The sequence below is a fragment of the Xiphophorus couchianus genome, chromosome 1 (assembly GCF_001444195.1).
Source record: "Xiphophorus couchianus chromosome 1, X_couchianus-1.0, whole genome shotgun sequence".
Taxonomy (NCBI): Eukaryota; Metazoa; Chordata; class Actinopteri; order Cyprinodontiformes; family Poeciliidae; genus Xiphophorus; species Xiphophorus couchianus.
Genome location: NC_040228.1, coordinates 5,961,764 through 5,975,354, shown reverse-complemented (window position 1 = coordinate 5,975,354; position 13,591 = coordinate 5,961,764). Strand labels below are relative to the sequence as shown.

Below are 13,591 nucleotides of genomic sequence, written 5' to 3'. Positions count from 1 at the left end.
TGGGATGAACTGGAAGAATTGCCTAAATTTTCTAATGTAGGGAAATTGTAGTGGATGTAACTAGATTTAGACCTGAAGATGAAAGGAAGTGACGTGAGAGGAATTTGTTTTACACTGAAGGATTATTTATTAGATTCTAAATCTTACCATATTTCATTTAATTTTAGTAATTTGCATTGAAATACATTGCATTTAGTTGCACCTGGATCTAAATAGGAACTATGTTGACTTGGTTGAATGAATTGAAATTAACTAGATTTCAATGTGAATGGATTAAATTGCAGGTGAACTAAATTGGAAAGTATTTTATTGCATTGGAGGTACTCTCAAATTCTTTTGGGCTGAGTTGATCTAATTTATTTTCAGTTATCAAAACATGAATTAGGACTTTTGGACTTTCTTTCAAAACTCTCTTTATCTTACCAAGTTTAAGAAAGTAAATAAAGCTGATTTGAGTGCCGCAAAGTCAGCTTTTCAGTAAAGGTTCTACTTACTATGAAAGCTTGGTTATAAAAAGACAAATACTTTGTGTCATACTCAACATTTTCCATTGTAATGAGTTTATGTCTGTAATAATTTTGCCCTGATTATGAATAAAAAGTCTCCATCTGCCTCAGGCCAAATTTGTATCGTGTGGAGAGTTCATCCGTTCTCCATGCTGAGTTCTTGATGTAGGAGGTTGAAGAAGAGTCGGTGAGTTGAATTCATGAAATTACCGAAATACAGCTGGTCCATTCTGACATGCTACCTTTAGGAGTTAGCAGGACAAAACGGCATCAAACAAAAGTTTTCCATTCCCTTTGTTAGCCTCTATCTAAGCTACGGCGTTCCCTAGTGTGTCGTATCCTTTAACCCTTGTTCTCATTTGCATTTCCTAACAGGTCATTTCCTTTAGCGTTAGGTTTGCTACTAGCTAAAAGAAATAAAAGGAAAACACAGAATTATTTATTCTCAGCACATGACTATCAGGGCCTCAAAACGTAGTTGGAAGAGCAAAAAATGGGACCTGGGCCACATTTTGGACAGCCCTGGCTTGGATTAAAACATTTAAACCTGTCCCGCTTGTGAAACGCCTTGTGCTGGTTGTTTCTTCCTGCCATAGAAATGAACCAAAGGCCACAAAGAAGGCTAATTCTGGGACATTCAAGCACAAAGCAGAAGGTAAGACGGTGGTAAGAGGGACTGACTCACACAGTCCCTCTGATCCCACATTCCCATAGAACACAACAAGCAATTAACATGCAAAATGCCTTCATTTAGCTCTATTATGCTGCGTTAGATACGTCTAGGTCTGAAAGAAATTACTTTCGGCGCTGCTCAACTTTCCGTGGCTTGGTTTCGTTTGTGATCTGTCAACATCAGCTCCTCGGCACACAGCCTCAGACTGACAGGCGACCAGCGGCGCTGAGACGCGGCAGATGGATTTTAATTACATCTGAAGCAGCATCAGCCTGCAGTGGAGGCAGCAGTTGGACGTTTTGGGACGGAGGTAAACACTGCAAACGTTTTCAACCGCTCTTCATGCACCTTGCAGCCTTCACCTCCAACCAGAATTAAGTTATTTGACAGATGTGCACACCTGGCTTCAATTCATATTTTTTAAAAAAAGGATGTTGAAATTAGATAGATTGTGAGATAGAACTATTCTTTACCTATTCTGCTGCTCACCCTCTTCCACAAGCTACTGCATTACTAGTCAGTTTATCACCTTTTAAAAATCAATTTGTAATCATTTAGAACAATAATCATCCCAAAGAAATGCAGTTTCATTTTGACGAACGGCTTGCTAAATGCCTACAAGTATGACAATAAAGTTACATTTAATTTGGTTTAGACATGAATAATAATTTGAATCCCTGTTACTGTTGCACCATACGAAACAAAATGTGTGTTTCTATATTTTTCCATTTTCACTTTTATTTCCTTAATTCCTTTTTTACAGAGAGAGTCAATAAACCAGTCACAGAATAATAAAGTTCTGACTTTACTCTGAGAATATAGCCGGATATTTTATTTATGTATTTATTTATTTTGACATCACAAAGCTTTGCCTTGAGCACAAGGCAAATATAACATTTTTATATTTTTATGGTAACTATCTAAAATCACCTGAAGGGTTTGCGAACATTTTTGAAATGCATACATTTCGCAATTTAGCAGCTTAAAATGAAAGCAGACAAAAGCTCTTTCGGTTTTTGCTGGTTTTCTTTGTTCCTTCAATTCGAGTTATTAGATTCCTCCTTGTTAATATTCTCCAGTGTGCCTCTGCCTACAAACACCATTTGAAACCTAGCCAGAGTGGGAGTCTTAGTGTATGCAGGGCATGCTCTGCTCTCCCTGTGGTGTCCCTGCAGCAGGACTCCACATCAGACTCTCTGACTGCTGCTGACTGACATTTGTGTCCTTTTCAGTCATGCAGACAAACAAAGCACTGCGACTCCAACAGCAAGAAAATCAGTCTCTCCAGGCCCACAAATGCTACTTCTGCCTCCTTGACCTTTGCAGTGATTTCATTATTTAGGCAGCATTCAGCTCTCCAATGTCTTCACATATCTTTGCCTGATTAAGCAGCAGGTCAGGGTTTTACTTTATATTCGTTGAGTCTTGCTGATGCGTGCGGCTCTTCTGAACTAATGGCGCTATGAAATCCTTGATGAAACTAAAGGTCACACTACTAATCAGTTCTTATTTGTAGTTTAACGTGACGATGCTTGTTCACGCTGACGCAGAATGTGTTTTTTTAAATGTGTTAAATTCATCTGCTGCAATCGGCACCATTAGCATGGGGCTTGCTGTTTAGTCAGCCGATGGGTTGTATTTACATAATCAATTCTTTCACAATATTAAATCTGCGAAATCGTCTAAAGGTGGTTTTCAAAAGCTGCTGAATAAAATGACGCATTAGGGACAATGAAGATAGAAAAAAAATAGTAAATTATTTTTGTCTTTATTATTGGCTTAAAAACTCTGAAATTTTTAGATTAATTTCAGAAATGTTCCAGAAAAAAACTTGGGAATTCAAAAAAGTAAAAGATTTGTAATTTTTTTTCAAGAAAATTTCAGAGATTAATCTCACAATTTCCGATTATTTGGCCGAAATTGACTTTTTTTCCCCTTTTTTTTTTATCTCCAGTGACCTTAATGCATATTTAAATTAGCTGGAGTTTATGTTCATCTAAAACCAGAAAATGCACTGAGAAATGGCAAAGCCAATTCTGTCTTCTTAAGAACTCCTTCAGATCGAATGAATTGACTGAATTCAATAGTTGGTTAATTAGGAAGCTTCTGAATTAGGTGTGTTGGACGGGGAAGATGTTTAGACTGGGATTTTTTTTAACAGAATGACAATAGAAACTTAAGAATAATGCCAAGATCATCTACAGACCTCTAAACAGCAGGACTTCAGTGTCCATGAGCATAAAGTGCTTTGATATCACTTGGTAAATAGTAAATGATCTGTCCTTGTATGGATGCTTTACCTGGTCTGAAGGACCTCAGATTCACTCATTTACACGCACACACTCACACATTCACACTCCCAATAAATTATTCAAAACATCAGACTGATTATTCTTGCATGGATGGTTCTGGACAGGAGAGAACAGGGGCCGGAGCCCCTGCACTGAAGAGGCCACACTAAATCAGTTTCTCGTGATATTATGCGCAGGTACATTGAAATAAGAAGCTCTTGTGGTCACAGTTTTGTTTCAGACACAATTAAACCAGCACAGTATGTCAAATTGCTGAAAAATATGCATTTCTTCTTATGAGTGAAACGGTCACAAAAACTATTGCCTGTCTAAAAAAGCAGCATTTGGATCACCAGTCAGGCTAGAGTCGGTCTGCTTTCTTACCCGACCTCATCCGTTTCTACACTTACATTAGTTTCATTATTGCAATCATTTTGAACTTTATCTAAACATAAGTGATTAGGGTAGGAAAGCCATCGCAAAGGCTTTTGGAAAGACCGAAACGATGATGCATGTACAAACATGTGTTTGTGTTGAAGAAAAAAAAGTAATTACACTCACATAGACCATGTTGCTTTGTTAGCACTGTCTTTGCTACAGCCAATACTGAAATAAAGTTCTGCAAAGTTCATATTTGTAAACCGCTAGCATCCACATCCACCAGACGTCCCTCTGAGCTTTTCAGCTCTGATTATGACCTTCTCTGCATAAATAGATTTTAGAATCTTTCCAGCAGAGAGCATCAGCAGCCCTGACAGTTCCTTGACCTCTTGACCTCAGCACGCAGAGAGAAATGTAGAGCCCACAGAAATGCACAGAGAACAATCAGATGCATTCAGAGAGGGAGAATAGAAGCGGCGTAGCTGATGGTTTTAGGAGGTCCGGTTGCCTTCATTCCTGTGATAACGCGTTCATTAACAGGAGGTTGATGGTTCAACTGCAGCCGTGGAAAAACGCAGATTAATCCAGCTTCTTTAAGAAAAACTTAAAGAAAATAATCATCTTGCACTACGTTATACGCAACATAAACACAGTGTTGTGTTGGATTGTGGATGGATTGTGCAAATAAACGTTTGGTATTAAACCATTTTTTGCCAATCTCTGATTCATATAAGTTTTTATTTAATCCACATTGTTTACGGCCCTACCCCATCCTGTCCGTTTTGTCTTTTTGTGGTTGTGTTATGTCATTCTAAATGTATTTTAATTTAGATGTGCCTCATTATTTGAATTTTGCTGGACCCTGAACAAATTTTATCCTGTCAGTCAATAATTGTGATGTTGTTATTAAAAAAAAAATCCAAAATAAAGCATTCTAAAAAAATAATAAAAATTTGCCTGTATTATGCTAACCGCTGTTTTGCGCTTATGTTTATAATATGAAATTGTTAGATGATGTTCTGTCCCACCGTCCCTTTTTCATTGGCTGTCGGCTGTCTTTGGGTCAGGAAAGAGTTCATGCTGCCCGACTGTGTCCAGATTTTCTGTTTTATGCAGCTGAGACTGTTTTGGGTTGGTTCTCCTCCCACATGACAGACACACTTGTCTTTACTTCCTCTCATGGAAAAAAAAAAAAAGAAAAGCTTCTTATGGCGGGAACCATCACTTCAGAAGCTATTGGCACGAGAGAAAAGATATCCAGGAAGTTAAACGAGTTAACTTTATCCCTAGACCAGTGGCAGGCTCCAGGAGACAGAAGTATTCACGTTAGCAGCTTCAGCTTTCTTCAACACTTCAAAATCCAGTAACTTCAGCTTGATTTCATCAAGATGGCTGTCATCCAGAAAGCTACGGTACATCTAGTATCTTCAACATCTGCTCCATGATGTGAAAATCATTCACCATAACTTCAAATCAAGCTTTTAAACGCAACAAAAGGCTCACTAGGTGTTGTGTTGCAACAGCTTGAACTCGCCACAACACTCAACTTCACCCTTCCACACACACACACACACACACACACACACAAAGAGCTTTAGCATGTTGTCTTACTTAATTAGAGAAGCAAGCACTTATCTCACTCAGAGCACCGGCAGGTCAGACGGGCAAACACTCACCAACAGCAGTGAAGTTTGCAGACAGGAAGTGGCTGCAGGGAAGGCTGCTGGTGCTCACAAAAGAGTCTTCATCTGTTGTCACGGTGGTCCTAGATTTCAGCGACGGGTTGGGCGAGTCGGTCACCATGGCCATTCTAGCCGCCACAGATTCCATAATGGCTGATGTGCAGTGTGACCGGCGGCTCTGTGACACCGGGGGTCAAACCCTGTTATCAGATTGGAAGTGTGGCTGCAGACTTCACGTCCCAGATAACCTGTCAGCACACGTGGGCGGTGAGATCCAGTCAAAATGTCAAAAGTCACTCAAGTCGGAACCCAGCAAACACCGGGTGGCGCTTTCAAAAATGTTCTCTTAAATCTGGAATCAAGGTGGAATCAAAACGCACACGGGGGTTTCTGAGGTTTTAGGCAGGACAAGGAGACTGAAGAAGTTTAGATTTAGCAAATAAGTTCCAAGGCAGGTATTTTGAACTAGAAAATATGGAATAAAAAAATTACATGGAAAGCTTCTCGGAGCAAAACATCCCAAACATCATCCAGAAAGTGTTGATCCATTTTTTTAACTTCTCCATTGAAATGCTGATTTGCGACAAAATCAATTAGTTGAGAGTCCTTTCGGATGACTGTTGAACATCTGTCATCTGCCGTCATTCAAGACCACCGTCAGTAACCTTGGTCCAAAACGGGCAGCTCAAGCAGTTCCCTTCTCCTACAGAAGAAAAAAAAAGATTTTAAATGAGACATACTTCAGATTGATTTTTCTTAGTATAAACAACATTTTAAATTGAGTATCACACATTTGTTTCCCTAACTCCAACTCATTTTGCAAAAATAAATGTCAAGGAACTGGAGACATTTCTCTAGTGTGTTGTGATGTCTGTTTCTCAAAGAGCTCTATATGCCTCCAAATGCAGACCAGATTGCTGGACTACGCTGACAGAGGTTCCAATTTTCCCCCAAATATTGACTTCTCCAAAACTAAAGTATCAAGTCTGTGATTCATAAATGTGTCTCAGAAATACTTTTCTGCTATTCCACACTGAAAACTGTCCAACAACTAATTGCAAATCCATTGCTCTCTTTCAAGGACGTCTAATCTTTACCCGATTTAAGGCCTTTAAATTGTTTGTGGTGTTTTTGAGCTCAATGAGATTTGAAAATACTGGTATGCTGATGTAGCTTCTCGACTATACAGAACGACCCAAAGTGTTTAAGTAGAAGGTAGCTGGACTTCTCAACTTTATAGAAACACAACCCTCACGACGCCACGCGAGTAGCTGTGGCCACATGTCCGTGGGTGTCTGGATCCATCTTTCTAACAAGTAAAACAATGACATGCTTTCAAGAAACATGCGAGGAGTGATCTGCTATCATCTCAGTTTATTTCTCACGGACAACAAGGATACAAAACTCTCCTAAAGTCCTGGCAGGGGATAACATCATTTGGTTTTTTGGGGGGGGTTTTCTGCGTCTATTTTGAACAGACAGTGTGAAAAAAGAGGGTCTCTTCAACCCTCGTGAAGCCGCAGTGGAAATGAACTCTGAATGGAAAGCTGTACTTCATCTGAGATAGATCTGTATGGATACAGGTGTATGCCTGTGTGTAAGGTCCAAACGGCTAACATTCATGGCCACAGAGAGCTATGCAAAGGCCATCACATGCCATAGCTCTGCAATAACAATATTTGTGGCATATTTCCATGCTGATTTCTTTTTAATTGAAAGCCTGGAGGCAGTGACACAGATGCTTCCGGAGCTTCCACGGACTGTGATATACGGGGTTCCGGTGCTGCCGAAATTCGTGGCTGCTGTGTCGTGTTGTTGGCTCTGTGCAAAATGCTTAAAGACGGAAAGCACATCATGACATCTGCCCTTACGTTACACTAGATTGAATCTCATAATCTTAGAACTGCCATCCATTATAGTCATGGAGCTAAAACTATTTAAAAGGTCTTCAACGGAGGCTGAAGGCAGAGTGGGTAATGATGTAAGACCTCGGTTAGAAAATCCGGGTTGTTATCGTTAATGCAATGTTTTCAAATGATTTCTTATCAACTTTTATTGGTGCTACGTGGGAGATGTTTGTCTTAATCAGGACACAGTGTCATCAACCACATCAGTGTTTTTCTCAGACCTTTTAACCTAATCCAATCCAAAATATGTCCTTTGTCATGGTCTGTTTCTGTTACATGCAGAGAAAATTGAAGGTTATCTCGCAAACCAACACGTCTTTCACACTTTTTGTCTTAATGGATATTAAAAATCTGACCAGATTGAAGAAAATCCGTACACAAAACCGGAAAAGGTCTAAATGCATTTAGACCATACATTTTTCTCAGAGAGGTGTAAAGACCTGGATTGAACACATATCCTCACCTCTCCAACATAAGCTTCCTCTGTTTACCTGCCTTCCTGCAATCATCCTTCCGGAGAATCTGCCGACACGAAGCTGAACGCACGAGAACGCAGCTGCCTCCCAGAGGGAAGGTTTCCAGAAAAAAACCAAACCATGAGACCTGCCACCCTGCTACACACTCAAGAAACGGGTGGACGATAGTGCTTAAAGGATGTGTGGTGTGGGTGTCAGCTAGAAGTGGAAGGTTGGCTGGAGAACGTGTTGGGATTTGTCTTACGGAGGTTGTCCGTCAGCATTCAGGTATGGGCACGTTTCCTGCTGGAATCCAACACACACACACACACCACCTGGACAACAGGACTGGTTGTGTGTGTATGTGTGTCATTCATGTGCAACACTTCAGCTTGTTTCCTCTGGTTAGACATTTTTTGGTGCAGATGTCAGTCTCTGTAACACACAGCTATTTGAGTAAACAAACACACACTGTGATGTAATGTGTCCTAAATAGGAGTAAAATGTTAGAGAGAATTATTATTTATTGATTGACGTCTGTTTGATGAACCCAAGCTCGCTTGAATTAAGACGATGCATTATGCAGCGTAATGTGGGCTGCATTGATAACTGGCAGACATTTTGGATGCAAACCTGCTCTGGTCCAAACAGACAGCATCTATCCTACTTTGGATGTAGATTAGATGTTTCTTCTAGGAATCAGGCCGGATTTATTAGTTCTCCAAAACCCTGACATCTCAGGGTTCAGACCAGGAAGCTTAGCACCGCCTTCTAATTATTCACAATCATTGAGTTACTGGAAAAGAAGGAGTAGCCATTTTTCACTCACATTTCTCAGTTCATCCAAGGCCACAAAAGAGCAAAACACAGTTTTTCTCTTCTAAACTGTAAAGCAGTACAACAGCTTCTGATGGCGCTTACTATTAATTTTGATCTCAGTTATCACATTTCTTACCTGATTGAGAGTTCACAGGACAAGAGCACAAGTCAGATTATCCGCGTTCACACACCAAAACAGCAACGCTAAGCTATTTGGCACTCGGTGTTTTGGCTAAAGATACTTCGATGTGGTGAAGAGAAGCTGAAATCAAACCTCCGGCCAGTCAGAGACCTTCTCTTCCCACTGGACCCCAAACTATAGACATCCCCATGATCTGTTTGTGCTGCACAAATGTGTCTTTCCTGGAGGATTATTTCCATATTTACATTTGTCAGACATTAAATGCACTGATGTCCCTTTTTTTACATTTTCACCACATATTTTGAATAAGAAATACGAGTATAGGTTTCAAAAAAAAAGAAAAAGAAGAAGACAGATTAAACATGCTTACATATTTTTGTCAAAGGTGTCACTCCTTTGAAATCAGCAACTGGGTAGAGGTTTTTTAAGTCTCCAGAAGGGTTTTTATGGAGATTGAACAGGGCTACTTGGGAATTGCTGGCACCCGAGAGCTCTCGGGACGTTCAGTGTAAAAGAATCATTAACCAAGAAGCTTAGCTTGCATGAACTGTACAGATGATTAATAACTGCAACTGGTCTTCCATCAATCAAAGATTAATGGATTGATGGATGGCACCAGAAGCATATTGGTTAACTTTGCATCTTAGGTTTTTCCATGTCTTTTTGTGTAAGCTCTAGATCATCATTAGGGGAAGAAGGTTGCGTTATTTAACTACCAGCGGGATGCGTCATTTCCAGAGAGATTTCCAGGCTGCTGCAATGATTCTTACACCACTGGCGCATGTTTAGCAAGGTTGTTACGAAGAGTAATGGCTGTCATCTGGAACAAAAGTTTCTGAAGCTCTTGGGTCAACACTCTTTTGTTGCACCGTGTAACAACTTTCAGGCAAGCTCAAGCATGTCGGGCTCCTCTGTTTCACAGCCTCAGCTCTAACTAAACCTTCAAGGGGAAAGACCGCTTCACATTCATTTGATTTGAGGAGGAAATACAGAAATACCAGTTCCATACACGCTGCTGATAACAGTCCTATTAATCCCACAGGATACTGATAGATTCTGAAAGTATAAGAGCTTTAGAATAATGTGTTGGGGGTGCCGTCGGAGGGAGAGTCAGCCAGCTTTAGAGTGTTCCAGCTTGTAGCTCTGATTGTTGTGACTACCTGCTTGCGCACTCACTGTTTTCCTAAGCTGCGGAGGAATGAGCAAGAGGCATGTGCAGACACTCACTCGCACAGGAGACACACACAGGGATGCAGTGAAAAAGCTGCTAACAGTGTTTGGATGATTAGCACCCGGAAGTTGTTTCATTCATTTGTTTACAGGGCTTTACATTTTCTCGGTCAGCAGTATAGACTGGGTATTAAATGCACCAACGGCTTCCCTCCCAAATTCTTCAGCTGAGTTGATTGTTTGAAAAACACAATTAAAGCGTCTTAAACACATGCAGCAGGGGTTAAAAACTTTGGGTATTTTCCATGTTGGTACTGTGGAGCCTTAGGACAATAAGCATCCTCCATGAAGTATGTATCTTTCAGATAAATGTCTGCCAAGGAAAAACATGATGAAATTTCTGTAGACAAGTCAAGATTTGGTCGGTCACAGTCTTTAACACTTCTGGTCTCGCGCCTCACTGGTTCCTCCAGTTAAATCCCGTTACGTCCATCTCACCACATTTCAGCTCCCGCCTCTGCCACACCGACAACCTGTACACCTTCCTGTCATTATTCATAAACCTCTTTTGTCCTTTTGCTTTTTTGCTCCTCCCCAGCAACTCAGTGTTCATCATCCTCTGTCCATTATATCAACTCTAACTCTTCTGTGCATGTCCAAACCGTCTCAGCTTTGACTGGATCTACTCGCTCTAAAACCTTCTGCATGCTGGAGCTCACTAAGCTACAGCAGACTGAATGTTTCTATCTCAGCAGCAAACAGAAGGTGGCGCCGTCCTGGTTAAATGAAGCCTTCAGTCAGTTTTATTCTGCAACTCAAATCCACATAGATCCGCAGTAACAGGTGGCTTTTTCCCTCTCTGCCCTTTATACCAGGTAAGGCTTTTGGTTTCAGTGTTGTTAAATCCCCACTGACTGAGCTGAAAGCTGCTACAAACCAACTCCCAGCTGGAAAAAGAAAAAAAAAAACTCCACAAAGGGACAGAGAAGCGTCTTTTCACATCAGGTCACACCAGAGCTCTGGTGACCGTCTCCGTTTGGTTCAGAAAACACACAGAATACTTTTAATTTGATTGAGTCTTCAGACGTGTACGTAAATGTGTTGGTGCAATAGGGAGGAAACTATTACAATCCTAGTAAGTCTGCAGAAAAAAAGAAGAAAAAAATTGAACAATTACAGTAAAACTGACAAAAGCCGAGAACATTATCAGTCCCTGAGGTAAGGACTCAATTGCAGGCAGGAGGCAGGCAGAAACATGTGAAAATTGTTAAATAAAATGACTACGTCACAAAGGGAAACAAAAGCAAAACCGCGAAGTATTGCTGACTGAGAACACGATAAGACCGGAGAATCCAGAGAGGAGTGGGTGAAAAGAGGGAGTCTGTATAGTCATAGTCAATAAACTGGAATATAATTAAAAAGTAAAATTATTTATGTAACTTAATTCACCAAGTGAAACACATTATATAGACTAACAATACAAAGACCAATGTTTTTAAACTGTCGTTTCAGTTAATTATGATAATTTTCTGCAAACAGCTGATAAACCTTAAGATTACTGTAATCAGACCAATACAAAGAACATTTGAATACAGAAATATGGACTAAATAAAAAACAAAGCACCATTTTATAGGTTATTTTTTATATTCTTTTAATCTAACAAACAAGATGCATCAGAGCACATAATTATAATCTATCAAAAGTTTTCTTTAATGTGTGTTTTGACCCATTTTTAGTGTTGACGTCAGAGCCTCTTAATGTGATATTTTATCATTTGTTCATTCTTTTTAACAAAGAATAATTTCCCTTTACAGCAGAATGAATCATAAATGTATGACTGTTAAAGCTGTACGTCCAGTCTGGATAACCGAGGACAGAGAACAATCAAAAATCCCCAAAACTCATTTTGCTGTTACTGTTTACAGCATCAGACGTTTGACAGCCGAAGGAAGTTGTGTCAGAAGTCAGATGTGGTTTTATTCGCCTGGGGTCAGAACAGTCTGCAGTTATTGAAGTGCATCTGAAAATGTCAAGCCAACTGGTGAGCAGATGGATGAAATAAAAAAAGTAGAAAATGATTTGATATATAACAAAAACACAATAATCTGCAACACCGAAAAGGTCGTGAAATGAGCCTAAAACTTATCAAAAAGGTGAAGGTATGTGTGGTTTGGAATAAAGTTGAATCATAATTCCCTCTAATATGTAGAGAAGAAGAAGAAAATCCTGCGCCGTCTTCTGCATGTCAAAGCAGTTGTCATGTTTGAACCTGCAGGAACTTTCATCCTCGCTGCTGTTTTTGTTGCTTTTCACGCCTCAGACATGTTAATTGGTGCCCTGCTTGCACTTCGTTTAAGCTCAGTAAGACTGACTGTTGTGGTAACCGCCGGGTGGTGGCACTGCAGTTTCCCAATGGACTGACAAATTTAGTGCTGATGACAGATACATGGAAAGCCTTCTGAAAACATTTCTGTGTTTTGGACTAAACAAAAGCTGAAGCAGCCTACTTAGAGCAATATGTTGTGATTAAAGCAAACTGGAGGTGAAGATTCTGCAACAGAGGAATTATTTAAACTGCTAAAAGCAATGGAGGAGGAAGAATTTCTGACTTATAGCTTAAATTGGTCATTTTGTTTGGTGCATAACTCGTCTCCTTTGGTTTCTACTCTCTCATTTTTGAATTTGCATTATAATATTTCACTACTAATATTACCATGCTAATGGCAACAAAAACACTGGGACTAAATATACTGAAGCCAGACTCAATCAATAAGATTTCCATCTGTTCTAAGCAAAGGAAAGTCTTCTGACCTCAAAATTGGCAGTCTGTGATTGTTGGTGGGACATTCAAACCAGCAGCTGATTTACCCTCACAAAGGCAACATTTCTAGAAGAACAATCTAATAAGATGAGCATAAACCCATAAAAATTCAGAACAACATCACATCAGCTTTGTGTGAAAATGCAATAAGGCCATCTAATGCTCTGCTTGGTTTGCCTCAGTTCTCTTAACACTTGTTGAACACTTGACAAGAAACCTCTGCATAAATGCAGACTGTGGAAGAACCACAGTGCTGTTGCTTTTGGACCTCAATGCAGCATTCGACACGGTCGACCACCATGTTCCAACTGGAGTGCTGGGCTGGATGCTCTTGTACAGTATGTGGCTGGTTTGAGTGTTAACTAGAGAATAAAGACTTTCCTTGAGTCAGTTTTTACAACTAGAAACTAGTGATCAGGCCTGAAATCTGGGTGCACTGATGGACTCAAACCTGAAACATCAGGTTAAAAAGTCAGCCTTTTATCAACGGAAGAATATTTCCAGGATTGAAGGACTAATGTCTAAGAGCTGGAGTAGATCTCTGCTTCTAGATCTTCTCTGGATCTTGGACTGTACCACAAATTCATAATTCATTGATTTTAAAGAGGTGGATTATTGCATTTGACAATAAAGATACTTCAACTCAAACTACTTTTAAACAAATCACACAAACATAAGTGTTTTCTTTGGATACGCTAATGCAGCATGAACTTAGAAAGAATAGCTTGGAAAGCTCTGAGATT

At 39.9% G+C, this 13,591-nt stretch overlaps 1 protein-coding gene across 1 annotated transcript in view; it reads right to left on the bottom strand.

The window, feature by feature from the left end:
- plch2a (phospholipase C, eta 2a) overlaps nucleotides 1-13,591 on the bottom strand; it is a 159,630-nt gene that overhangs the window by 141,330 nt on the left and 4,709 nt on the right. Inside the window, 1 exon segment of the mRNA XM_028012577.1 lies at nucleotides 5,528-6,236. Within this exon segment, the coding sequence (XP_027868378.1) occupies nucleotides 5,528-5,681 (154 nt within the window). The 5' untranslated portion in view covers nucleotides 5,682-6,236.